The 23,000-nt window shown below is 57.0% G+C and overlaps 1 protein-coding gene across 3 annotated transcripts in view; it reads right to left on the minus strand.

Moving 5' to 3' along the window:
* The window catches only part of AGO2 (argonaute RISC catalytic component 2), a 111,736-nt gene that overhangs the window by 16,030 nt on the left and 72,706 nt on the right, over positions 1-23,000 (minus strand). For all 3 annotated transcript variants that reach the window (XM_072774634.1, XM_072774635.1, XM_072774636.1), the window contains 13 exons: positions 19,734-19,915; positions 17,661-17,797; positions 16,942-17,076; positions 16,053-16,140; positions 15,253-15,400; positions 14,525-14,644; positions 14,275-14,397; positions 11,514-11,647; positions 9,670-9,854; positions 8,244-8,403; positions 5,365-5,455; positions 3,312-3,506; positions 1,359-1,493 (listed from right to left, as the gene is read on the minus strand). In XM_072774634.1, the coding sequence (XP_072630735.1) occupies positions 1,359-1,493; positions 3,312-3,506; positions 5,365-5,455; positions 8,244-8,403; positions 9,670-9,854; positions 11,514-11,647; positions 14,275-14,397; positions 14,525-14,644; positions 15,253-15,400; positions 16,053-16,140; positions 16,942-17,076; positions 17,661-17,797; positions 19,734-19,915 (1,833 nt within the window). The remainder of the gene's footprint in view (positions 1-1,358; positions 1,494-3,311; positions 3,507-5,364; positions 5,456-8,243; positions 8,404-9,669; positions 9,855-11,513; positions 11,648-14,274; positions 14,398-14,524; positions 14,645-15,252; positions 15,401-16,052; positions 16,141-16,941; positions 17,077-17,660; positions 17,798-19,733; positions 19,916-23,000) is intronic.

Below are 23,000 nucleotides of genomic sequence, written 5' to 3' on the forward strand. Positions count from 1 at the left end.
TTCAGGCTTTCTTAAATGTCTTTTTAGTGCTACTGCTGATTTAAAATTTAATTGTATGATTAAAAAAACAAAACAGGGATGCCTGGGTGGCTCAGCAGTTTAGCTCCTGCCTTCGTCCCACGGCCATTTGATCCTGGAGACCCGGGATCAGGTCCCTCATCGGGCTCCCTGCATGGGGCCTACTTCTCCCTCTGCCTGTGTCTCTGCTCTCTCTCTCTCTCTGTGTCTCTCCTGGATAAATAAATAAAATCTTAAAACAAAACGTGGTTTGCCCATACTGCGGGTTGGAAATCTCCCGGGAGCTCTTTGTGACCACGTACAAGGCAATTTCGTAAGCCGTGCACGTGAACTCGACATGAATGGCTGGACTCTAACTCATCTGGCCTGGCCATTTCGCTCTTCCAACTTCTAGCTTTTACTCAGGTGTGTCCGCTCCAGTTTCTGACAGTGGTGTGCTGAAATACCTCTTTGATGGTAGATTTATCAGTTTCTCCTGGAATTGCTACTTTTTCGCTACGCTGTATTTTTAGGTCACTGCATTAGGTAACATCCAAGCCCATGGCTGTCAGATCTTCCTGCTGGGTCATCCCTGTGGCCGGGACGAAGTATCCCTTCCTCTCACTAGCAAGCTGTGTTTTGTGTTCCAACTAGACAAGCAGCGTTTCTCCCTTGCTGTGCTTTCTCGCGCTGGGGCTAATGAGCAGTTGGGGGGCTGCTGGTTCTCCAGGTCTCTCCCCCTTCTGGGAGCGTCCCTCGTCTGGGCAGCTACCTGACGCTGGGCAGGTGGGGACAGGTGTCTGAGTGGAGGTTTATGCTTATTTATCCTGTTGGAAACTACTTTTATGTGAAGATTCCTACCTTTCAACTGTGGGGCTTTCTCAGCAGCTACATCTATAAACCTTGCTTCTCCCTCCTGCTCATTCTTATTCTGGGACGCCCGGGACCAGCTCCCCGGAGCCGCCCTCAGCACTCCAGCCTCCCCCGAGGGTCCCCAGTTTACTGAATCCCACCTACTGTGCCCACTGCCAGGGGTGCCGTGGCCTCTTCCAGAGCCAGCTCTCTGGCGATCACTTTACTGGACCCATGGTATCTCCCGCCCGGTCCTGTCCCAGCCCGTGGGACGTAAGGGTCCAATGTCGCACCAGACCGAGGAGGGCCCGTCTCCAGCGCCTACGGCTGGGGCTTTGTGGAGACAGCCCCTCGGAGGACAGGGTCTCCCACGAGCCCCAGGACAGCAGCAGAGCTGGCACCGGCACCTCTGCAGCGCGGCTCCGGGCGAGGGCCGAGCAGGGACCCGCGTCCTCACGGCCCCAGCCCAGGGCCGACCTCCGGCCCCTCCTTCAGCCTCCGAGCCTCACCCTCTCGTTCTTGTCGGTGCAGAAGAGCCGCGTGTGGTGCCTTTTCTGTACCACTATGAAAGTGATCCCTGGCTGGTAGTCTTTTTCTAGCTTAATACATGCCTCGCGAATGGCCAGTAACTCATGGTGGAGAACCTAAGGGAAAGAAAAGACACACTTAAGGATTATTTCGTTTTTACAGCCTCTTTCTACCTTAAAATAAATCCCTTAATAACATAGGCTATTGGACAAATACTTGCAGATCAGTCTTCTGGCTCCACTAGCTGGTTATTAGCTGTGTGACTCTGCCTTTCTGTATTTGTTTTTTCATTTATATAATTGAGCAGATGAGACCCAGGTTTCATAGTTAAATGGTTTAAATTAGATAATGCCTAAAATTGCTCAGCACGGTTTCTGGAATGTTCTAAGTGCTCAATAAATGGCACCCACAGTACACAGGAGTAATGAGACCCAATACGAGACACACACATGAGGAAATCCATTCAACGGCTTGTTTTCTATACCAGAGAGGAGGAAAAGAACCTCGTGGCATGAACACTGGCTTAAGAGTCAGACCTGAGCTCCAACCCTAGCCCTACCGCCATGCAGCCGTGTGGCTTTGGGAAAAAGCCATGACCCTCTCCGATGCCCAGGGTATTTATTTATTTATTTTTTTCTTTTAAAATGGGAGCATCCTACCTTGCAGGCCTGTTGTGAAAACTAAGGTAACGTAGAGTGCTTGGCACACAAGTACCCTGTCCGTGTCACAGAGAAAGAGGCAGACAGCTATCACGCTGTGACGAGGCGAGCACAGGGACCACACACCTCGGATTTTTAACCAATGTCCTAATTAAATATCATGTTATGGTGTTTCCAAAGTATCTTGGGTTCTGGGTTGAGACGCCAGCTGTGGGGTTTCCATAAGACGTGGAGTACGTCGCCAAAGCGATAAACACAGAAAGGCACAGACCCTTCTCGGCAGGAATGGCTGGGGGGTGGGAGGTGTTGAGAGGGCTGGGGCCCCAGAGGAGGGGAACATTTTCAACCAAGGGAACCCAAGAGGGGACCTGGAGCTACCGGCCCTGCCTCCCGCAGGGGCTCAATGATGCCCTGGCCAGGAGTGTTGACTGTTCTCTATGCCACCCGAGGGCCTTGGGGGACTGGCTGCTGCTCCGCTCTGGACCAGGAAGGTCCAGGCCATCCTGCTTCTGCCTAGTCAGGCAGCCTGGGGCCTCAGAAGCACAGCAGCGCAGCTCTCAGGATGCCTTCCTGCCTGGGTGGCTCTCCCCCAGGAGGGGACACGGGCCCTGCATCCTCTGCCTTTCCCGCTAACGTCTCCCAGTGAAGCACGTTGGGATGGATCCGCGTGGGTGGATGCGGGGGTGGAATTAGCTAGGCCCAATGCGGAGGAGACACATTCAGGGCATCCACCTCCCGAGCTCTGGGACGGATTCAGCACCGACCGCAGGTCACAGTGACAGGGAGCTAAGGCAGGTGCTTGGAGGCAGAGCACAGCAACAATCTCCCCATACCTGCTCCCCTGCCGCATTGCTCCCCACCGCCGTCTCTGACGGCACCCCTGCCCGTGATCCACACACCACCCAAGATCACATCTGGGGGCCCCCGCCCAGCCATCCTCCTGGCCCCCCATAGCTGTCACCAGGCCTGTGGTCTCCACCCTGCAGCCTGCCTTTCACACTGCACGTGGAGGTGACCCCCCGACACAATGGGGTCCCCACCCACAGATTCCCCACAGCCAAGCCTCTGGAAGGGCACCCAGCCGCGGGACCCACATTCGACGCCCCCATCTTGCCTCGGCACTGCCGGCCTGGCGTCCTCTCCCCAAGCCCCCCTTCCAATGAACTGAAACCGCATCACTGTGTCCGTCGGGGAGCTTGGGAGGCTACCGTGCGGGACAAACGAGGGACTCTAGGGCTTTCTGGGAACAGAAAGAGCAAACCGTGAGGCACCCACCTGCTGAAACTGGCCCTCGGAGACGCCATCGCGGTAGAAGATGATGCGCGTGGGCTTGAAGCGCGTGGACTTGTAGAACTGGATGAGGAGCTCACGGACCATGGTGGCCAGGTCCTGGATGATCTCCTGCCGGTGCTGCTGAACCCGCACGGTGGCGCAGTAGCGGTTGGGGTGCGCGTCCATGCTGCCCACGACCTGCGGGACGAGCGGGGGCATGGTGGGGACTTCTGGAAGCCCCTGCTCTGCGTGCTGCACAAGGGCCGGGGGTGGACACACGTCTCCACCCCAACCTGACACCACGGGGAAGTGGCAGTGGCTTGTCGGAGGCGAACCTGCCGCCTCTGCATTTCTTTTAGGTACGTGGGCAACGATGTTTATAAATACATCACAAAGAAAAAAGTTTGCTGAGAGCACCTAATAAAAAGCGGGCAATTAGTCTGAACCTGTACTTGGCCTGTGACCAGATAGGACTGAATTCCATCAGCCCCAAGACAGCAATCTGAGGATCCCTTAGTTCTTCCAAAGCGTGTCGTTCACCCAGACAAGCTGCGTGTCGATCAGCATGCACCCCAAGACCCTGAGCCCCAGGAACAGCAGAGCACCCCAACGGTCAGCTGCCACATAAGCAGTCAACCGGAGGTGCCCAGAGGACAAGATGACAAGAGCACGATAAACACGATTACATGGAGTGGCCTGCTGCCTTCTTTCAGCTAATCAACAAGGAAGAGCTGAAAGATTCATAACAAGGTAAAGCCCGCACCACAGGTAGGAAGCGGACGTACCTGGATTGCTGCCTATGGTACAAGCAGGAGGGATCCCACTGCGCAGTGCTAACGTGATAAAGGAGCACGGCCCTGAATGACACCAGGCACGCCCTGTGGGGAGGCCTGCACCTCCTGGGGGGCCCGGCCACACCTCAGGGTCCACTGTGTCTCAGAGAGAAGCCCCAGCCTGCCCAGTGGTGGCCTTGTCCACACACGTGGCTGGCATCTCTCTTTCTAGAGTGGCCACGATGGAGGGAATGAGTGAGCAAAGCACCCCCCCCCCCCCGCCCCTGCGCAGGGGTGTGATGGGCGCAGCAGCCCCTGTCACCCTGCACAGCTCAGGCCTCAACACTGAGCCTCGGCCAGTCTTCAGCTGTTTTCTGCTGCTTCTCTTGAGTCACTGAGCTTGGCCTTTCTGGACTTCGTGTTTCCAGTGGGGAACCTACTCAGACCCCACGAGATTCTAACTCAGTGTAGTTATGCAGCCCACCCGGAGCTTGGTGTGGAGCGGGTGCTCAGAAAATGCCAATATTCTCTGATTGTGTGGCAAATGACAGAACACGCAATGGCCCAGAGGTCGGTCTGGCAGTCCCCACCTGGTGTGCTGGGGACCACAGACCTTGAGCCCGATGCTTCCTTCCCTCCACTTGGCCTCCTTGGCCACAGAGCCCTGGGGTGTCCCGTCAGACAAGTACAAGGGGCACCCCGGCCTGCATTCCACATTTACAGTCCACACTATTCTGAGTACGTGCTTGTCGGGTCCTGCTGAGTGAAAGGCCATGATGCTGCCCCCCACCCCCCACCTCCCCAGAAGCCCAGACGCAACTCATGGGCAGGACTGGGGCAAGGCCTACGTTTTACCACTGGACTGTGTGACTGCTTTACGTTTAGTGTTTTATAATAAAAGATAGAAAATGTCCAAAAGGGGTGTGCAGCATAAAGAAGGTGGCACATGAGTCCTGTGCAGTGTCTGCCCCAGTGGGCAGCGAGCCCCCAGGCCCCCCAGGAGCTGCAGGTGGACCCGTGGGACAGGCCCTCTCCCCTGCTGCCACACCTGGGCTGCTTGGGCTGGGCCCCAGGCAGCGCGACCTCATCACTTCTCAGGCACATTTAGCCATATGCGGAGTCCCCTCCAAACGCCTATTTTCTACGAGACTCTTTCACCAGCTGCTCCAGCGACGAGCCGCAACGGGACCGTGTGCCCTCCCACAGGCAGCTCTCCAGGCTGTGGGTCCCACAGAGGGTCGGACGTCACCTCGAGAGGCGCAGCGGGGAGCACGGATACTCACGGCGGCAATGGAAGGCTTCTTCCCATCCCCGGCAGGTGGGTGAGTGACGTCGGCCCCCAGGAAGATGACGGGTTGCTGGAACACGGGCGGCCTGCGGAGGGAAGCGGGGCGTCTGAGGCCTGGACCCCGAACCCACTGGCCCCAGCGTCACTTATGTTTTCAAGAGAACGTCTGATCTTGTGATGTTCTACCCAGAACACCTCGCTGAGGAGGCCACAGGACGTCTGAGATCTGCTTCCATGGAAGCCGGGGAGCACCGCACCCCAGGCTGCTGGGGCTGCGGGCGGGGAGGATTCTATTTTGTACCCAGCTGAGCGCTTCCACGGTAATCTTACATATTGTAATTATATATGTTAAAATCACATATTTATAACAAAATGATTACATATGCAAGACTTCGATCCCCAGCGTGTTTCCAACCACCCCTGGGGAGCTCTTCGCTGGGGTGTCCCCACCCCCACCTGCTCACCATGGCCCACCCGCCCCTCTCCGTAAGGCAGGCCTCGGGGGCGGCCCCGATCTCGCCTCCCCAGCACGGACACGGGGCCCTGGCAAGCAGCCCGCCATGCTGCGCCCCTGCCCGGGGCTCCTACTCCAGGGAGCATCTGCACCCGGGTTGTGACTCACACCTCTGACGAGGAGCACCTGCCTGTGGCTAAGCTCCTAATTAGCGGGGCCCATTCACCACCTCAGAGCAACCTGCCCCCCCTTCCTGCTGCCTGCTGCCATGGCGACAAGGCCCCGCCCCACACAGCAGAGCCTCAGACCTCCTCACTAGGTCTGTCAGCACCACCCGACACAGGAGACCCAGGACACCCAGGACCCGCCCGGCTCCCCCTCTCCACAACTCTTTAACCCCGAACTCCCAGGGCAGCATGCTTGGTGGGCATCCATCCTGTCTATACCCTGCGCTGGGGGATCCAGATCTAACCAGTCTTGTGGCTTTCAATACCACCCCTCTGCTGGGGACCCCTAAACACACATCCCGGTTACCAGATCCCGGTTCCCGCTTGCCCACCCGTGACGTTCCTCCAGCACGATGCCGCAGCCCCCACCTCTAGTGCTAAGTCTGCAGAGGCTCTGCGGAGGGAGAGCCGTGGACCCCCTTCCTCTCTCACTCACAGCCCAAACCCAACCTGTCAGCAGGCCCTGCAGTGCCATCTTCTAAACACGATCTCTGGGCACCCGCCCCGCCCCCACTGCCAGCACCCCTCCCGAGACAACACAGGTGCCCCTGGGTCCCGATCCACCCAGAGCTGGAGCAGCCTTTCAGGAGAGGAGCCTCCAGCGCTGCATCCTGCCCAGAGCGAGCCCCAGGCCCCTGCCAGCAGCCCTCCACCCCTGGGTCCTTCGCTAAAATCCCCAGCCGTCCTGGCAGGCCCCCACCCAGAGTCCTTGCTCAAACCGTGGCCTGAGTCTGGAACACCCTTTCCACCGGCATCCCACACGCCTGCACCCTCGGGCCTGCCATCTGCCCAAGGCCACCTTCTCCATGGAGACTGTCACCACATAAACCCCAGTTCCTCACCCTCCTGAGCTCCTGTCCCTCTGGTGATGTCACTGCTTCTCATGTGTCTGGGTCCCCCCACTAGAGGGCTGGGACGCTGGGCGCTGTGCTCCCTGCTGTGGCACACTCCTGCACACAGTAGGCACTCAACACAGAGCCTGCTGAGTGAATGGCACCCTGAGTTCGCCACCTGCTCTTGACAGGTCCTCACATATTCCCACGACCTGAGCAAGTCAACCTCGCCTCGCGGATCCAGCCCTCAAGTTCAAGACTGTCCGCTCTAAACTCAGGTTCTTTCCACTTTACTGCACAGCAGCCTAACTCCGCCCAGCAGTGTGACCCGGGTGTTCTTCGGGTGTGGCCCCCGGGGCAGTATCGCTTGTAGACTTGCTAGGACGGTCAGTGCTTGGGTCCCGATCCAGGCGTGCTCATCAGAACCTGTGTGCTTCCACGAGGCCCGGAGCTGACCCAGATGCTGGCCCACGTGTGCCCGCACGGGCACCAGGGGAGCGTGGAGGGCTGTGCACACAGCTGGTGCCGCCTGGTGCCTCTCCCCAAACACACAGGAGCAGCAACGAGGGCCTGCCATCCGCATGAGCGCCTCATCTCGCCAAGGGCAGTCTGGCTCATGGAGGGGTGAGTGTGTCAAATAACCTGTGTTTACCCACGTTTGCCGTTCACATGCTAACGCGAAGGCCAAGATTCTTCAGAAAGAACCACACGACAGTATCTGTTGTCATGGAGACCCTCTCCCTGCTGCAGCAGGCACCGGCCGGCCAACCCTCAGGAGGCCTAGAAGCTGATCCTGGCCTTCCCTTGAGCACCAGGGCCACATGCCCAGCCAAGAGGTCCTGGGGGAGCCCGGAGTCCTGCCCCACCCCCGCGCCGCCAGCCCCCGACCCTGACCCTGGCCTGCGATCTGCCAATGGTGTGCTCTTCCGTGGAGCCTTCCCCAAGGGCTCTGTTCCCAGCACCGACCACATCAGGGGCAGCCACCGCCAGCCCGGGAGGGCTGCTCCAGCCTTCACGGCAGTGACGTGTGTTGCTCCAGGACGGGAGCTCTGACTAGGGAGGCTCATGTCCCAGTCACTCACTCCTTTCACGGCACAGCTGCCAGCTTTCATGTTTCAGGACCCCTGGGCCCTTCTCTGGCCTCCCCGCACTCAGGGAACCCAGCCATGGCACTCAGTGACCCCCGGATGCCCCCTGACCCCCAGACTCCGAGCAGCTGAACCTGTGTCTTACTTCCAGTTTCTGCTGCATCCAGGACATTGCTTGGTGCAGGCAGCCCGACGCCCATGTGTGCGCTGCCCCCATCCCACAGGGACCCTGCTGTCACCGGGCACACACACGGCAGGGGGGCTGGCCTTACCTCCCCTGGGGCAGCAGGATGTTGTTCACGCCTCCCAGTTTGACATTGATCTTCAAGCAGAGGTTGGACAGGGTCTGCGGGGTGGTCCTCTGCACGTTCTTCATCTGCACACACTGCGTGGCCATCCCCAGCACCGTGTCTCCCACGCGCTTCACCTCGGCTGTGGAGCATGAAAGACGCCCACGTTGGCAGCTCTTACTGGCGCCTCTTCCTTAGCGCCCCCCAGGACCCCCACCCCAAACCGCAGGGGCCCCCCTCGTAATTGCAACCACAGCACTGGGGCCGGCTTCCCCGCCCAGCCCCACGTGAGGCCACGCCTGGGAAGAGGGGGACCGGCAGGTGGGGGGTGGCCAGGCCCTGGGGCTGGAGTTCTGGCTGCGGCCCTGTCCAGGCTGGCGTCACCTCGCCAGGAGGCTGTGGAGCAGGGCTCATGGCTCGGCGGGGTGAGGACCCTTTCAGGAGCTTTAGGGGCTGCAGAGCCGTATGGGCAGAGCCAGCCTGGCTCAGGGGCTGGCGCTCCCGCCTAGAACGCTGCCTTCTATCGCAGTGCTCAGGGTTACGAGCAAAAGCTTGGGTTGTTAAAAATAGAGACGCTGGCATCCTCGAAATTCACAGCACATGCAAAGCCGACGTGAAAGAGCTATCGAGGCCCACACCCCTCAGTTTCTGGATTCTTGCACGGAGCCATGGTCAGCTCCCTGGGCAGTGCTGTGGGAACGGGTGACTTGTGGATGGAAACACCGATGGTGTCATCTGCGTTCTTGGATACGTAGCTTGGAGGAGAGATGCACGGCTTTTATGTATCTAATTCGATCTGAGGGTCCAGTTGGTGACACCACCTGAGCGTCACGGCCCCCACATGCCAGAGGTTCTCATCCTGACGCCACCTCTGCTGGGCACCTTTGGGTCCCGCAGACTTCCCACAGCTGTCCAACAGCAACCCCTCCCCCCTCACCTGTCCTGGAGTCACCTGTCCGCCACCCCCACCGCCCTGGGGTCCCTTGGATGGGGGGCTGCTCTTTGAACTCTCATCACAGGGGCTGGCTAAGTTTCAGCTGAATGGATGCACAACTGCCCTGCTGGCGTGAAGACTCTGATCACCTTCCAGAGAGCTCCAAGGGGGCACAGAGATGGCCACACCTGGACAGCGGCCCCCGGTGATCACTGCATGTGCACCGAAGGGGCATTCCTCCACCCGGCCAACATCGAGTGGGGTGGAATAAAATAACCACGCACATGCTGGCCTCCAGGAAGTGGTCTCAGCGCTGATGCGGGCGGCCCTCGGCACTTGCCTGGCAGTTGTCAGAACGTCCCTCGTCCTTCTTAGCTCATGAATGGGGCAAGCACAGGCATCCCTCAGTGTGGCAAAAACACCAAGGAGCCGGGCTGCACCAAACACCCGGGGACCCCGAGAGTGAAGGCCTACCGTAAACGGGGGTTTTGCCAGGCAGGATGACCACCACCAGCTGAAGGCCAGCATACGTATTCTTCAGGTGCCTGAACATGGGCTCCACGCTATCCGCCCCCTGGGCATATTTACAGAAGCACGGCTGGCCCTGGATGGGCATCCCAGCGTCCCTCGAGATCTTTCTGAGCTGCTCCGTGAAGGATCTGAAGGAGAAAGCTCATCAGGCTTGAACGCATGGCGGGCGCCCAAGAATCCACCCCAACCAGGGACCCCAGGGGAAGGGCACAGCTTTAACAGCCCAACCCAAGCCACTTCCACTGGTGTCCGAATCCAAGGGTCAGACCTGGACAGAGCCATTTCTATGTGTTAACTCAAGGCAGAGGTATATGCTACACGTACATGCGGGTTCCTAAAAAGCCACTCCCAGCTGTAGGGGCTGGTGCGGCTGCCACCCACTCGGCAGGCCCGACCAGCACCTGGGTCCTGGGGCAAGACGCAGGACCTCGTCAGCGCCAAACACTGTCAGAGAGAGGGAAGCCACCAACCCACAGTCCCCTTGGACTCGCCCCCATTATTCTTGAACCGCTTGGACTTGGGCGACACAGCCGTGGGAGAGAGCAGGATCGGCCACAGCCAGGGTAACACCAGCAGCTGCCCCGGCAGGCCTGGAGAGGCCACCCCCACCCCGGGCGGGGGGCACACACAGGGCAACAGCTTCTATTTTAAGCCCAGAAGTAAAAATAACGTCGCCTTCGACAGTTAAGGATAAGGACACTCGATCCAGTGGCGTGAGTGTTCATCCTCCTATACGTCGATGTGCTTAGAGACGTGTGCATGCGTGTGCATCCGCATTTACACCTATGTGTGAATTCACCGCAGGGCTGAGGCCACAACACGGGGAAGAGGTACCTGGGGTTCAGCTGCAGCCGCCTTGGCTTCCTAAGCTGCTCTGTGCGGCCAGCTCACGCTGCCGGCAGCGGGGACAAGTAGCCCCGACAGCCTTTCACCCCTTGACGTCTGCTCTCGGTGACTTTGAGCCCCAGCTTCTCAGAGGCGGCCTTCACCAGCATGTTAACCAGCTCTGCCTCTCAGGCTCTGAGTTCCCTCCTGCTTCCCCGTAAGACAGATGGGAAGTAGTAGCTTCCTTTCCACTGTTGGTGTTTTGGACACAAAAACACAAACGACAAGGGCACCTGGGTGGCTCAGATAGGCGTCTGCCCTCGGCTCAGGTCATGATCCTAGGATCCTGGGATGGAGTCCCACATCGGGCTCCCTGCTCAGGGGGGAGCCTGCCTCTGCCTCTCCTGCTGCTCCCCTGCTTGTGCTCTCACTCATTCTCTCTCAAATAAAGACATGAAATTATCTTGATGGGATGAGCCCTGGATGTTATACTGCATATGTTGACGAACTGAATTTAAATAAAAATATGTTAAAAAAAAAAAAAAACGACCGACGAAACTGCATATTTTTGGTGCTACTTTCAAAGGGGTCTGCTGCCTGGGCCACACCAGGGTGATGCAGAAGCACGAGGCCAACGTGTTTTCTTCAAAGTAAGTTGAGTTCACTGAATATAACTTTTTCTTTTGCATAAAATTTTCAAATTTACTTGTTTACTGTTTTATCTCTTATATAATCTCCATCACTTTTCCACACTCCCTCCACCAATGAGTCTGAGAAGTAGAAGCAGCCTTGAGGCGGCCCACGTGTCCTGGGCCAGTGCTCCCTGCCAGGGAAAGGCCACCAAGCTCGGCAATGGCACTAAGTCCACGTCCCTGCCGGCCTCGCACCCCCCTGCCGGCTGTCCCTCCCCCCTGCCCCCCATCCCGCCCAAAGCCAGGCGCGCCTGACCCCGGTGGCCTTACTTCAGGTGGACTTCTGTACACTGACGCTGGGGGGCGAAGCACGCAATGGCCCACACCTTGATCTCAATGCCTGTGTGAAACTGCTTGTTCCTCATGTCCCACACGCCCTGGACAGGGGTGGCAATCGCTTTATTCTGCAAATGGCAAGAAACTTAGGGTGAGGGAAAATGGGAAACATGTCCCCACCGCCGATGCTGTTACTTTCCCTATGGCTGCTGGTCCTCCGACCACATGGTGCTCCTGAGGCTGAGAACTGAGCCTCTGTGCAGCCTCCCATCTCCGGCCTGCCCAGCAGTGCAAGTGGGCTGGAGATAACGGACGGATGGACAGACGAAGAGCTGGACAGGAGAGGAGGGACGGATGGATGGACGGTGGAGGGAGGGGTGGATAGAGGCCAGGAGAGCAGAGAGGCCCAGAAGTCCACACAACCTCAGGGGCAGCCCCGAGGAACGCCAGGGCCTCGTGTTGCTATAGGAGGGCTTCCTGGGTCAGAACACGCTCTCATCTACTCTGCCTCCTCCATCACCACACAGGCAGGCAGGAGGGGAAGAGAAGTCAAGGTGCTCCTTCCCAGTCCCGGGCCGGGGAGCAGACGGACCAGCTAGGGCCCCCCCACCCCACATGCCACCGCATGCGGCTGTTTAAGGATGGAAGCTGCTCCCACTGGTAAAGACAGCAAGGGGCGCATCCACTGGGGCTTGCCATTTCTGAGCCAGAAAGGACCAGACCTCAGCACTGGCACCCGAAGAAGCTCTGAACTCCCTTCAAGTGATTCCGGGGCACAGGGGCCATCGGGGAGGGCTGGGGGAGGGAGGCAGGGCTCTAGGCCTGGGGGCACCACCAGAGGACAGAGCTGTACCTGAGTTCCTGTTATTCAGCTGCAGAAGTGTTTTTAGTGGAAAACTTTTTTTTATTTACAAAAGTAATACAAGTCTATTTGTAAAAACCAAACCTTTTAAAAATAAACGCTTTTCTTTCCTATATTTTTATAACTATTGCCCTGCTGCCACTTGAGACAGACTTCTGTAGGAGACAGCTGACCAGCGGTCTGGTATTGCAGACTTTAGTAAACACACACACACACACACACACACACACACACACACACACACAGTTTTAACAGACACGGGCTCTCATGACACGTGTTTCTCAACCGCAGCTCTACTGACATCTGGACTGTCCTATGCACTGCGGGATGCTAGCAGTCCACGGCACCAGAACCAGCCTCCAGGCACTGTTAAACATCCCCTGGGGGGACATTTCACGGTTTGCTCCAACAACAGACAACGAGTGGAGTAGATGGAAAGTGTTTGCTCTCATTAAAATGTTTCAAAGATCTGGAAAACTGTGCTCATTTAGAAAAACTATAAAATTTCAATGCTTATAATTCTAATATTTTTGCAAGAATAGATTACAAGACAGACTATTCCTGTTATCTATTAAAAGGCATAAAGTTGAAACAGATATAAGCAGAGGCAGTGAAAATAAACACCAGATCTGTGATCTCGGTTTGACCACGTAAGGGCCACGTAAGCCTCTATTTCTAGCCATCTCTCCACTTGCTCGTGAAAGGGAATCACACACTCTTCCTCCTAGTGTTGTAAGAAGGGTTTAAAAGGTGTTATGTTTGCATAGCATCTGGACATAGCAGGTGCACAAGTGAGCTGAGAAAGAGCCAGGAGGCCTTGCTCAGAAGCCATCCTTTGGGGGATGGGGGCCAGGACAGGGACACCCCCCTCCCCCCCATGCAGAACACCACATGGTAAGAGTCCAAAAGAACAAGCCATGCGTCACATACATGCAGAGCCATCTCCAAGACCTCCATGTGCTCTAAGTGACGGTTTTGAGTTAAAAGAAGTGTATTTAATGTTACTATTTGCAGTGGAAGGGGTGAAAACATGTGAATCATCCCTGGACAGCTTTACAAAGGATAAAGGGAACACCGGGCCCTTCCTGGGAGAGCAACTGAGACTTCTTCCTGTAACCCTCTGCTTCGTCGCGGTTGTTTTGTAAGTAGGCTCCACGCTCAACATGGGGCTCAAACTCGTGACCTGACATTCGGAGTCGCACGCTCTCCCGAGCGAGCCAGCCAGGTGCCCTCTGCTCCTGTAATTCCTTCTACCTTTTGTAATTTTGGAACATTTTAAAAAGCAGAACTTACACGTTACAATGAGAAAGGGAAAAACCCTGCAAACAAAACTAGTTTTGCTACAGGTCCTGAGGACCAGCTGCCCATCCAGCAGCACCGCGCTCTGCGTCTGGGGAGCCCTGAGGAGTATGTGAGGGCCCTTCTCAGGAGCTCTGCAGGGCTCAACAGACGGTACGGCATTATTATGCGCTGAAGCCAGGCATTACATGAGTGAAAACAAATGAACAAAAACCTGAGGGACTAACAGCTCTGTTTGCCACCAGATACTCCCAAAACCAAAGTTTAAAAAATAGAAAAGCAGTACGAGCTCCCGGAAAATAATTCATCACGAGCAGAGTACCCATCACACAAAGAACACTGCTTTCTAGGTTTTAATGGGATAATAAAAATCACCCTTTGAAAAGATAAAGGGTAATGCTGAAAATCCTCCAGCGGCCCAGCAACTCCGTGCTTCCTGAGGCCCCTAACGCCTGCCAACTACGGTGGCAAGAATCCCTCACTTCGACCATGGTCTACACTTGGCGATGGTTCTGACCTGGGTTCAAAAGCCGCTGCTCCACCATTGTCTGGCAGACACCCACGCATGCCCCCCGGGCCCTGCTGTGCACGTACCCTGCCCCCATAGAGGATGGAGGGTGGCTGGAGGACCCGCCCGGTCACGTCTGTCATCTCGTCCTTGACCATAATTCCAAATTCACGAACATACGGATCTGTGTTAAAACTTGCACTTCGCATCTTGAAAAGGAAAGAAAAAATAAGCCGTGTCCGTCCAAAGCCTCAGGGGCTCCCTGGCCCGGCAGCAGGTACTGCATTCCCCGTGGCGTCCCCAGCCCCGGCCTGGCCCTGCGAGCGCGGTGCTCACCAGCTTGCTAATCTCTTCTTGCCGATCCGGCGCTGACCTGGCAGTCGCTCTGATCATGGTTGAGGTCTGATTGTCGGTCAGCTTTTTGATACATCTCTGTCCTGCTACTATGTTACAGACCTAGGAAGAGACGCAGACAGGGCGTCAGCCCCCGTGCTGGGAGCCGGGCACGGGTCTGAGCTGGGCGTGGGGCTGGTGCCCTGGCTCCACCTGTGACGCTGCCGTCTCGTAGCCACAAAGGGTGATGCGCCTCGCAGACCCCGTGGTGGCTGCCCTGAAATCTGCCAGCGACAGGAGGCCCTCCTAGATGGGCCTGGCCTGGCACCAACCCGAGCTGGGAACCTCACAGCATGGGACCAGGAGGCTGCCGCTGCTGGGGAGGAGGCCGGCCTTCCGGACCAGGGCGCAGCCGAACCAGCCGGATGTCTGGGTAACTGGACCCGTCCAGAGTTTAAGGCACTCGCAGCAAAGAGTTAAAACTTGGGTCTCCGTTTAGCATTTAATCTTTCCCCGGCAAGGTGAAGGAATCGTAGCTTTTCTGTGCATCCTCCCCCTCGAGCAAGGGGCCTGCCTGCTGGGCACAACGGGTGCGTCCCCGATCGGCACGGGAGTCCCACGGGAGTCCCACGGGAGTCCCACCGGTTCATTCACGGGGAGGTGGGTGTGAGGGGTGCCCGCCGGGGCCCTCCCGCCAGCCCCAGGCAGCGGGGACGGGACATGACACTTGCCTCGAGGGGAAGGTAGGTGTGTTTCTGCTCCTGTCCGACTTGTAAACATGGGAGGTGGGGGTAGCGCAGAACCAGCTTGTGCCTGTCCTTGAAGTACTGGGCCACTGTGCACTCCACCGTCTGCCCGCTCTCCTGCTGGAGCGGGAACCTAGGGAAGCGGAGACGGGGCTCAGGCCAGGAGCTCTGTGGCGCCCCCGGGGACGGGCAGTGGGCCGGCGCCGGCTCAGCAGGGCCGCTTGCAGGGGCCCGTCCGCGAACGCCGAAGAAGGTGGTGGCGGGGTGTGGGGGGCTAACGTCCAAGCACGTTCGAGGGGGTCAGAACCAAATCACGCCCTCCAGGTACGCAGTTCGTGAACTTGCATATTATCTCTGGAGTTGAGAAATAAAAAATACCTATATGCATAGAATAGGCAATAGTCCCAGATCGCAGGTGTCTACAGCATGTGTAAGGAACTGGGGACAAATAAGGACACTAGCCGTCCCTGTGGTGGGCTGTGCCCACTGGTCCCTGCTCAGCCCTGAGGGTTGAAGAACAAACAAAAACGTTCCTCTCTCACCTGTAAAATTCAGGAAGGAAAATCGACAGGGAGCCACCAACCCCTTCCCACCCCACGGGATATAATTTCATTACTTTATTTCTTTAGGTGTGGGTTTGGCTCTACTGAGCCAGAGGTATAGCTCTAGAATTTTTAACCACAATGAAATGAATTCTTAACAGAAGGGTCACTGCTCTAGAGTCTGAACCTCAGAGCGACAGTGAGCGCCAGAACTGATCTGAGTGGGGGACTAAGGCCGTTTACGTTTGGTGACTGGCGGGCCGCCGGGTCACGTTGCAGACGCGGTACTTCCTCTTCATCTGCCCGCAGTGCGTTATCTCCACCTTTAGACCTGGCAACACAGAGCAGCCGAGTTCAGTGTCAAGGCCCACCGGGCCTGGGGCGTAGGCCCCACTTCCCCGCACCGGCTGTCACCGGTGTCAGACCCAAGCGGAGGGTGTCCTGGAGCAGCTGCAGGGCTGCACTCGCCATGAAGGGGGGACCTCTGGGCCCATCTCACCCACAGGGATGCCCCTTCTGCTCCAGAAATGCCAAGGCCAGAGGCTGGACACTGTTCTTAAAGATAAAAGAGACTGTTGGCTCAGCTGAGACTCTGTGCTTCCTCCAGGGTTATCTTTAGCAACGGGCACTTCTGATGGCCTTTAAAGAGCCCTCCGAGAGGACAGGTGCCGGGGGGGCGTGGCTCGCGGCGCGGGCGACAGGTGCCAGCCAATTCTACGCGGTTGGGCGGACAGGCCCGGGCCAGGCCACTGCACTCAGGCCGCGTCTCCTTGAGTGGAAACTGGGCCCGGTGGGTCCGGACACTGCCAGGGTTGTGAGGGCCACGTGACAAGGCATGAAAGCATGCTCCCCATTCCAGAACAGCATGAGGTGTGGATTATAACCACCCTGCTGCTCTCTGGTCCTCGAGTCCAGTGACTTGGACATCACCGGTCAGTGACCTGCTCCTCACCCTACGTGGAAAGCCGTTTATTTAGAACATGACTAATCCTGCTCTGTGAAATGGGCTTAGTTCATCTCTGTGCTAAATTCATCCGATGGCTAATCACTCTCCCCCCTCGCACCCCTGCCAGGAGCCCCAGCGCAGGGGAAAGGACCTCAGCCCGACGTGCAAGGCAGTTTGTTTACCCACCTTTGATTTCTTTGGTAAACTTTACCCTTTGGGAATCTGTCAGAGGTTTCTGTTGTTCTTCAATACTTTTAAAATCCAAAACTTCACAAACAAACTCGATTACTGGCTGTGCCTTATAAAATGCAGTTGCTGAGACTGTAGATGGGAAAGAGAAAAGCAAAAGCATGATGTGTGCCCGACGGTGCCTCCTCCAGGCTGGCCGCCTGGCCCCTGGGGACCACCTGCAGGCCCTACGGGTGGGACGGAGCCAGAGGAGGCCGTCTGAGACCCCTTCCGCTCAGGGCCAACTGGATGCAGTTGGTGGAGCCCAAAGATCAAGCTCCCCTCTGAGAATAAAATTAGCCTTAAGGTGAAACCCGCCAGATCACAACAGCCATCGCCTCGGGCTTTCTGTCTCCTGGTGTATTTGTTCCCTTGTGTGATCTGACACTGAGTCTCCCAGGAGGACAGGCCACCCCGAGTCTGGCGACCAGCCAGCAGACCACACCCCAGGCTGGCCCCGAACCCCCAGTCCTACCAACCAGGCCACAAAAGGAAAAGGGGAGACTGAGGGCAGGCCCTGCCTGGTGGGATGGGCAGCAGCACCGGGGAAGGAGTCAGGGATGCAGGCCCGTCCCAGTGCCCCGAACCTCAGCAGCAGGTGTGAGAGGCCACGTCTGGACGGGCCACGTGGGTGCTCCCCGCCCCTGCCCCACGACAAAGACTGGGGCTGCGCTCACCATCAATATTCAACATCATCTTCCAAAGAGAAGGTCGGACGGACTGATGGAAGCCAAACCACACTTCCCGGCCCCCGCCAAGGGGGTTGGAGCAGCCCTCGGACGCGGTAAAGAAGGAGCGGCCCACAGGGGTGTACCTGAAACAAGAGACCCCGTGTCCGTGGGGCTGACTCCAGGTCTGCCGCTCACGGCAACAGTGATGCAGGCCAAGACTCACACCAACAAGTCTGCCGTTTCTGTCCTTATGGAGTCACGGCCACCCACCCACCGTGCCTCTGGATGCCACACACGGGCTCTGGCTGAGCAGGGCCTGGGGCGCACGGGGTGTTGTCGGCTTCAGCTCGGGTGTCTGACACCCCTCCCCTCCCCTCTGCTTTAACGCTCATCCTCCAGGACTTATCTGAGCATGGCGCTTCACCCCTTCCTAGAACAGGGGTGCTGTGTGTGCAGGCACAGGCAGAAGGGGCACCTGCCGAGTGTCAACCACAATCAGGCCGAGGCGGCTGGACTGAACCAGCCCCAGGCCCCAGGGAGCCTGGCTGCTTTGCCAAGGAGTGTGCAGAGACGCGGCACCCAGGTGTCCACTCCCTGTCTCATGCAGCAGGACAGGCTCCCAATACGCGGAGGGAGACGGGAGGAGCCCGGCCTCACGAGCGGGGTGGTCAGGTCGCTGTGTGAGGACCCTCGCACACCTCCTAGGGGCTGGGTGCCCACATGTGCGGGGGCAAGAGGTCACGTGAGGGAGGCGGACACGCTCTCGAGGCAGCAGCACCAACGGTGCCTGGTCACCTGGGACGTGTCATCACTAAGGATGCGTCCTTCAGGGGTTGAGTCGTCCACCCTATGGGCTGCGCCGACAACCGGACTGCGGACACGGTCCCATCTCTCTCCCCCTTACACATGTTGATCCCGCCACTTTCTCTATTATTTTTCCTAAGTGAAAATAGACTTTTCTCCTGATTGTAATAGTAACATGGTGATTAATTCAAAAGAACCCAGGAAACAAAAATCGCAGTAATTTCTGCCGCTCATTTGAAAAGTATTCAACATTTTGGCAACTACCCTTCTAGATTTTTTTCTCTGGCATCCACCTGCCTTCCTCCCAACACAAGTTCCAAGCAGTAACGGATGATCCCCCGGGGCCTGGGGGAAGCTCCCCGCCACGAGTGCCAGCTGGCCGGGAATGAGGCCACCCCCACCCAGGCCTAGAAACTGAGAACACCAGGGTCCCGGGAAAATCCAACGGGGCACTTCGGAGCATGTGCTCTCACGCCCACAGAGGGACAACGGAAGCCCCACTGCCCTTCAAATCCTAGAGCTCTGCCCCTACTGGGAGGGGTCAGCCTGGAGGCCCCTCTCCCATCGCTGGTTCACCCCAACAGCCCTGAGGCCCTACCAGGTGCCGCCCTCCTGGAAGGAGCAGGTGTCCCAGGTCAGAACCCCGAGGCGCCTGCATGTGGCAAGGTGGCCTGGCCTGTTCGAGGCCGTCACACAAGGAATTAGTGCAACACCTGGGAAATCACGAGCCGTCCCGGCGTCCATGTGGAATAAAGCAATGGGCTGAAGCATCCGGCATCCTCCGCAGCCTGTGTCCTCCGGGCGGTGGGGGCTCCATCGGGGGGCACTGGGAGCATCACCCTACTGTTACGAGTCCCATGCGTGAAGGCCACAGAGACACGGAGCGGGGCTCACAGTGTTGGGCAAGTGAACACTAATCCCCAGTGTGCACGAAGACGGGCAGGCCATCTTTTTGTGCTAGTCTGAGAATTCTGGAGATGACTTTTTCTTTCCTTTTTATTTTTTTAAAGTAATGTCTGGCCAACATGGGATTCGAGCTCACAATCCTGGTATCAAGAGTCACATCCTCTACTGATTGAGCCAGGGAGGCGCCCCCGGTGACTGATTTTTATATTAAAAACGTTTCATGTTAGTAGTGCTATAATTTTCACCATAGAAATCCATGACCATCACCTCCCTGACTCCAAAAATCCACTCATCCTTGGACAGAGATTTCCTGACCTCCAGGGAACGGTCAGGGTCAGAAGCAGACGCTCCTGCTTCCTTGGTCCTTACCTCATGGATGGCAAATGCCTCATGACCACATCCAGGGCCTGGATCGTCTCAAAGGGGACGCTGGGCAGCCGCCCCGAAAGTGCATCGTGTAACGCCTGTAAGCTCACACAGGACACCCACTTGATGGACACCTTGAAGATGCGGTCCTTTCCTTCTCCAGGCAACGTGACCTCCAGCTCCACCTGCGAGGAGATCCAGAGCACACGGTTATTCACACTCGCCTCTGAGAAGCTGCTGGGAGGTTGGGGGCAGTGGGTCAGCTTCCAGAACTGGGTAGGGAAGTTCAGCCCATCCTTTGTCCAAGCACGCACAGCGGGACGTGCACATAGCCCTAGCCCATGAGTGCCGGCAATCAGCGGGACCTGGGACTTCTCCCTGGCCCTGCACAGAGGCGGCCAGGGGAGACAAGCAGCGACAGACCGTGTCGTGGAGGCCATGCCAGCGCAGGGCGGACGCTACACAGCAGGTCCAGACGGGGTAGGGGACGCGGGCAGGGGGCGGGGAGCTAGTCGGGGGCCCAGGGATTAACTCCCAGTGGAACTGGGAACACTGCAGAGGGTCTGGGAGCTCCCATGTTCTGGGTCCCTTAAGGTAGGTTTGCGGTGAATAAACCATAAACAGAAAGCCTTCTCAGAAGACACGTGGTAAAACAAACAGCCAAATGCTAACAACTGCAGACTCCAGGCGGGCGTGCGCGCCCCTACAGTGCCTCAACTTTCCTCTCTGACTAGGCAGGTCCACAACGAATAGAGAACGCAGGAGGGGGGGACCCGCCAACACTTCCAGAAGCTCTTCTACAGACTGTGTGCACCTCCGGGTACAAAACGCAGAGAAAAAAAGCTTCAACTACAAGACCTATCAGAATCTCCTGCGAAGGAATTAAAATTCTCAGCCAAACCTCAGAATATTTGCCACAATAGTGCTCAGTGGTCCCCAACAGCTCTGTCCAAGAGAACTTTTGTGATAACGGAAACAGTCTCTTCCCATGCTGCCCAGGGCGCTGGCCGCTGGCCGCCTGTGGCCACTGAGCAGTGGAAATGTGGGCAGTGTGGCCGAGGGACTGAATTTTCAGCTTTGTGCACTTTTCATGAGTCCACACTTACACGGCCACGTGCGGCCAGCGGCTGGCGTACTGGACGGTGGTCGGGAGCGGGCCCCAGGGACTCACTCCCCGAGGCAGACAGCGAGTCCCTCCCCCCTCTCCTCCCGCCCCCGAGCGCCCCTTGCCTCCCCACCTTTACCCCGTCGCTTCACTCCCCCACTTGTGACCCACCCTGCAGTTCATTATTCGGTCACTGAGGGGGACGTTCTGAACACTTGGCGCACACAGACCCCCACTCAGCTGTCATTGAAACAATTTCAGTATTTGCCAACAATACTTCCCAATATTGATGGAATATCTCATTTGACAGGTGACAGGGGCACCTGGGTGGCTCAGGAGGTTGAGCGTCTGCCTTGGGCCCAGGGCATGATCCTGGGGTCCCGGGATCAAGTCCTGCATCGGGCTCCCTGTGTGGGCCTGCTTCTCCCTCTCCCTGTGTCTATGCCTCTCTCTGTGTCTCTAATGAATAAACAAATAAAATCTTTAAAAAAGATAACTTGACATGTGACAGATTATGTACGTTTTATCCCTGAACATCCAAAGATCCCAGGAAGGGAGACTTTATTCACTACTTTTTACATATTATAAAAACGCAGATGCTTAGACTAAAAGTGTAGCCCGTGGAACTTCCCACGTGCTCACTGGGGGGCTGTCACCCTCGGTACAGCACAACACGGATGCATGGCCACAGCCCCTGTGCCCAGCCCACCCCAGCCCTCCAAGTCTGCGAGTCCCCAAAGGAATGGGGGTCCATCCCGCTGCCTGTGCACCACCTGCCTGGAACACCCTCCCCCAGCAGGCCAGGGGAGTCACGTCCCAGGCCAGTGTGCCAGCCGCACAGCCCCTGTGCACTCCTCACTCCCTCCTCACTTGAGAGGCCTGCAGGCCCCTCTCAACTCCTGAGGAGCTCCGTCCTCACACACACTCACTACCCCACATTCACACGTCATGAGAGCAGCAAGCAGACTGCGCGGAGTCCCCTGCACCCGTGTCCAAGAGGACACCTGCCCGGCAGCACTCAGAGCACCATCCCGCCTGACAGCCACTAAGTGGCCGTGGCCCAGGCCCAGCGAGGACACAGCAGTGAGAGCACAGACGCTTCTAGGCGCATGGACCTCGGGACTGACCAGAGAGTCACCACACCATGCCCCAGAAGGTCTCCGTGATCGGGTCCCTTTCAGAAAGAAATGACATAGGTGACGGATGCACATACAGCTGCTAGAACCAGGAAGGCCAAAACCACAAGGAGCTGCCACCTCACACCTGTCCAAATAGCTAGAATCAAAAAGATGAAAAATAAAAAGTGTTGGCAAGGATGCGGAGAAATAGGAAATGTGCATTGCTGGCAGGATTGCAGAGCAAGATAAATGCCATGTGATTTCATTTATATCTGGAATTTAAAAACAAAACTAATGAACAGAAACAGAAAAAGAGATTTGTAAATACGGAGAATAGTGGTTCCCGGGGGTGGGGGGTGGGAGGATGGGCGGAACGGGAAGGGGACGAAGAGGCACAGATCTCCAGGTATAAGGAAGGACGTCACAGGGATGGAAAGCGCAGCGTGGGGAAAGTGGCCAATGATACTGTCATGACGTCGCACGGGGACTGTGGTGACCACACTCCCCGCGGGAGCGTTTCCTCATGTACAGAACTGCCTGTCACCATGCTGCACACCTGAAACCAATGTAACACTGCATGGCCACTATCCTCCAATTAAAAATAATAGTCTGAACCTCCCCACCCCCCCACCCCACGATCCTGCAGGACTGTGAGCAAGCAGCCACGGGGGGACTGTCCTTAAGGAGATTAGAGTCCGGCCTCAAAGATGTTTCTATGAAGTAATGAGGCGTTCAGAGAAACACACCAAACTTTTCTTTGCAAGAAAAGCCCTGCCATGCCATTTTGCCACATCAATTAAGAAAATGTGAAAAAAAAAAAAAGTGAAAAAGTGGCAATTATGTGAGGTGATGGATGTGCTGATTAACTTAATTGTGGTGATCGTTCCACAACATATACATCTATCAAATCATCATGCACACTTTAAATATATGTGCAGTTTTCTTTGCCAATTATGCCTCCATAAAGCTGCGGGAAATGCCTCTATAAGCAAACCAAGGCGGGGGTACTTAGTGGGGTGCGTTTTCCTTCAGCAAAAGATCCTTATG

The sequence above is a fragment of the Canis lupus genome, chromosome 14 (genome assembly GCF_048164855.1).
Source record: "Canis lupus baileyi chromosome 14, mCanLup2.hap1, whole genome shotgun sequence".
In the NCBI taxonomy this organism is placed as follows: domain Eukaryota; kingdom Metazoa; phylum Chordata; class Mammalia; order Carnivora; family Canidae; genus Canis; species Canis lupus.